This window comes from Dipodomys ordii, unplaced genomic scaffold, assembly GCF_000151885.1.
Source record: "Dipodomys ordii isolate 6190 unplaced genomic scaffold, Dord_2.0 Scaffold117, whole genome shotgun sequence".
NCBI lineage: Eukaryota > Metazoa > Chordata > Mammalia > Rodentia > Heteromyidae > Dipodomys > Dipodomys ordii.
The window spans coordinates 2506964-2510994 of NW_012267333.1; the positions used below are offsets into that span (position 1 = coordinate 2506964).

The window sequence follows — 4031 nt, forward strand, 5'->3', positions numbered from 1 at the left end:
TCCGTAAGTGACCACCAGAGGGTTAGAGCCTTGGATATGTCTCTCTGAGATGATGCAAATGAAATATACCCCATGTGGGGTTGCAAGTGTAAGTCCATTCACATGAACAAGGATTTTACAGAAGAAATAGGTCCAGACAGAAGACAGTAAGGAGCAGTTTGGGATGTGAAGAGATAGTATGGTTAAAGTCAAGGAGATATGGATGGATAGGTGGCTGAGACTGGAAAGAGAAGAGTATTGGTGTGGTGCCATTGCATTTAAATTTGCTAGGCCCTTTGCATAGCTGAGACAGAAGTTGTAGCCACCATCTTATGGCTATAAGTTACCTCCACCATACACAGCTGGCCATAGTGGGTCTCTTCTTTCTTTCTGTGTTGGTTCTAGGGCTTGAACTCAATTTTTGCTAGTTAATTGGAGATAAGAGTCTTGGATGTGTGTGCCCATTCTGGCTTCAACTTGAGATTCTCAGATCTCAGCCTCCTGAATAGTTAGGATCACAGACATGAGATGTTTGCTCTTGGTTGGAGGAGGCTACTTTTTAATTTTTAAGCATCATTTTATTGTTATTATCAAGGTGGTATGATTTCACAGTTCAGGTAAGGCATGCATTTCTCTTTTAGACAATGTCACCCCTTCCTTTGCTTTCCCTCAGTCCCTCCCTCCTGACCCTGTCCACAAGTTGCATAGTTCATTTTCCACATAGTGTATACTGACTACCATGATTTCATTTGTTCACCCTTCATTCCTCCTTTTCTGTGCCCTCTTTAGACCCCACTCAAAAAGCAGAAAAGACAAAAAAAGCACACCATCACCACTAACAACAATATAAATAACCTGTGTTTCCATTTCCTGGAATTCGTTTTGATAAATAACATTGTATGCCTTGGGGTTCCTCTCCTACTTGTATCCTTATTTGGTGTATGAATGCCTAAGAATGTATATGTTCTCATGTCCAGTTCTATTTCAGATCTAGTTTCCACGTATGAGAGAAAACACATGCCATTTGTCCCTTTGATCTTGGCTTACCTTACTTAACATGATTTGTTCCAAGTCCATCCATTTCCCTGCAAATAATACAATCATTCTTTCTAATACACAAGCAAAATCCCATTGTGTGTATGTACCACATCTTTTGGATCCATTGGTCTACTGTAGGGCTGTTTTCATACCTTGGCTATTTGAAGGAGGTTATTTTCAATGAAGGAATTCCTTTTTCTTTTTGGACATATGTGGTGGATGGACCCAGTGGGACAGCGAACATGACTGGCATGGCCTTGGGTGGGCGGAGTTTCCGTTCTCCACACTGAACATTGCATGTCTTCTTTCTCTAAGACATAGGTGGAGATGATGTAGATCATGTGCATCTCCAGCAATGTGGACGATGTATTTCCACAGCCTCACTTAGCAAAACACTTTCTTCTTCTCCATCGCTTTCCACAGGGCCTCCTTGATTTCCTTGTTCCTTAAACTGTAGATGAGAGGGTTCAGCATGGGAATTACCAGAGAATAGAACACAGACACTACCTTGTCCCTGCTGAATGAGTAACTGGAACTGGGTCGCAGGTACATGAAAAGGGCGGTCCCAAACAACAGGGTCACTACCATCAGGTGTGAGGCACACGTGCTGAAGGCTTTCCACCGACCTTCTACAGAGTGGATCTTCAGGACAGCGGACACTATGTAGCTGTAGGAGATCAGAAGGATGAGAAATGATGTTCCCCCAACAATGACTACCACGAGGAAATTCACCACTTGACTAAAGAAGGTGTTGGAGCAAGAAAGTGCCAAGACTGGAGGGAGGTCACAGAAAAAGTGGTTGATGACATTTGGTCCACAGAAGTGGAGTCGGAATATGGAGATGGCCTGTATCAGAGAGCTCAGGAAGCCACAGACATATGCCCCAGCTACCATCCGCACACAGACATCCTGGGACATGATGGCTGTATACAGAAGGGGGCTAGAGATGGCTGCATAGCGGTCATAGGCCATGGCTGTCAGGAGAATGCACTCAGTCAGACCCATGCCAACAAAGAAAAAAAACTGGGCAGCGCAGCCTAGGAATGATATAGCCTTCCTCTCTTGGAAGAAGTCAATAAGCATCTTAGGAGCCACGCAAGAAGAGTAACAGATGTCAATGAAGGCTAAGTTGCTGAGGAAGAAGTACATCGGTGTGTGCAGACGGGTGTCACCTCTGATCAGAAAGATGAGAGCCACGTTCCAGGCCAGCGTTACAAGATAGATGCCCAGGAAAGTCACAAAGAGTCCAGCTTGGAGTTCTGGATGATCTGCAAATCCCAGGAAGATGAACACGGTCACTGATGAGCTATTCCAGGCCTTATTCAAAGACAGGTTTCCCATGGATCACAAGGGCCACAGACAGACCTGGGTTGATAATGACAATCCACATTACAATGCTGGGACATAGCTCAGCGGCAATGCGCTTGCCTAGCAAGTGCTGTGTCCTGGGTTTGATCCCCAGTACCAAAAAAGGAAGGACAAAAGCAAACATGTTTTTTTTTAAAAAAAAACAACAAAAAACCATATTACAAGTGCATGATAGAGAAGGCAGAGGATTCTCTCCTCCTTCCTCCTTTCCTTTTCCTTCCCCTCTCCCTTTCCTGTTACCTCTCTTCTCCTATGTCTCTCAGCAATTACAGTCATAGCCTTGAATATTTGTGCAGCAGATTATAGCAGAGAGATTCAGACATTTCAGTATCAACTCATGTCTCCACAGCTCACTGGAAGAGTAGAGAAACTCTGAAACATCCTAGGAATTACCTGTGAGTTGGGCACTGGTGGCTCATGCCTGTAACGTTAGTACTCAGAAGGCTGAGATTCAGAGGATGATAGCTCAGGGACTCCTAGGCAGAAAAGTTTACTAACTCCTTCTTCGAAGTACCCACTAAAACACTTGGCTCAAGTGGTAGAGAAGTTATTTAAGGGATCAGGAACTGAATGTAGTTAGAAATATGAGCAGCAGAAGTCATTCTGATAGAGTCTCAGGTGGAAATGAAGAATATCTTATTTGCAATAAGAGTCAAGGTCTTCTTCACAATACAGTTGCAAAGACCATAGCTGAGTTGGGTCTGTGTGCTGGGGTTTTAAGGATGGTGGAACTGAAGAGGGATGGGCTTGTATGTCTGTCAGGAATTTCTAGGTGCAATGTAGAAGAGGCTGCATGAAGGGTGATGGTTTCTTTTCATTGATTGTGCAGACATAGTATTGAGAAGAAGTTAAATTCACTTAAGACTGCCACTAAAAAAATCCTTTGATGATATGCACTGGAAATTTCATAGGAGAACATTAAAAAATAAATATTTCTCCACAAGTATCTCTTCTGAGGGAAAAAAGAAGCATTCACTAGATGATAAGCACTGAACCCTGAATTCCTTTTTTTATTTGTTTGTTTAGAACTTGAAATCAAAAGCTATAAAAAATAAATCTGCTTGAGAAAAAAATGGAAAAAACCTAAAAAAAGTGGAATACTCAAATTTGGGTAATTTGGATAATTAGCAAGCCAGACATGTGCAGAATGAAAAAATAAAGTTCATATTGTAAACTTGAAAACAAAGCAACAAGTTGCTCATCATCAAGATGATGGGAAAAAGTCCCCCCAAACCCTACAGAAACTGGGGTAAGAGTGGGGGAGTGTTTTTCACCACAGATTCAGAGCTCCAGGTGAGCAGAACAGACTCAAGGCTGGTGGAAGGAGAGCTCATTTTCACTGAATAGACTACTTCGAGATTCTGGTCCCATGCATTTGAGTGCAGTGATCATTGGCCACTCCAGCCATAGCTCAAGTGGCCTTTGTTGAAGCTTGGGCCATAGCTCTGGAGGACACAGTCAGTTAGCTTGATGATGCTCACAGGGGCTATTTGCAAGTGTGTGCAGAATGCAAATGCTGGACTGAACTGTCTAGGAGCTCAGGCAGAAATCTGCCATGGGAGCAGAGCTGCTACAGAGAAGCTCTAGCAAAGCAGTGCCCAGTGGAGCCACTGGAGTTGGGTCACTATCCCCAGCATCTCAGAATT

The 4031-nt window shown here is 43.4% G+C and overlaps 1 protein-coding gene across 1 annotated transcript; it reads right to left on the bottom strand.

Annotated features, from left to right (window-relative positions):
- Window positions 1-1401: 1401 nt before the first annotated feature.
- LOC105995299 (olfactory receptor 5A1) lies at window positions 1402-2358 on the bottom strand. The gene has a single exon (XM_013029006.1). The coding sequence runs from the start codon at window positions 2356-2358 to the stop codon at window positions 1402-1404; it is 957 nt and encodes a 318-aa protein (XP_012884460.1).
- Between the last annotated feature and the right edge of the window lie 1673 nt (window positions 2359-4031).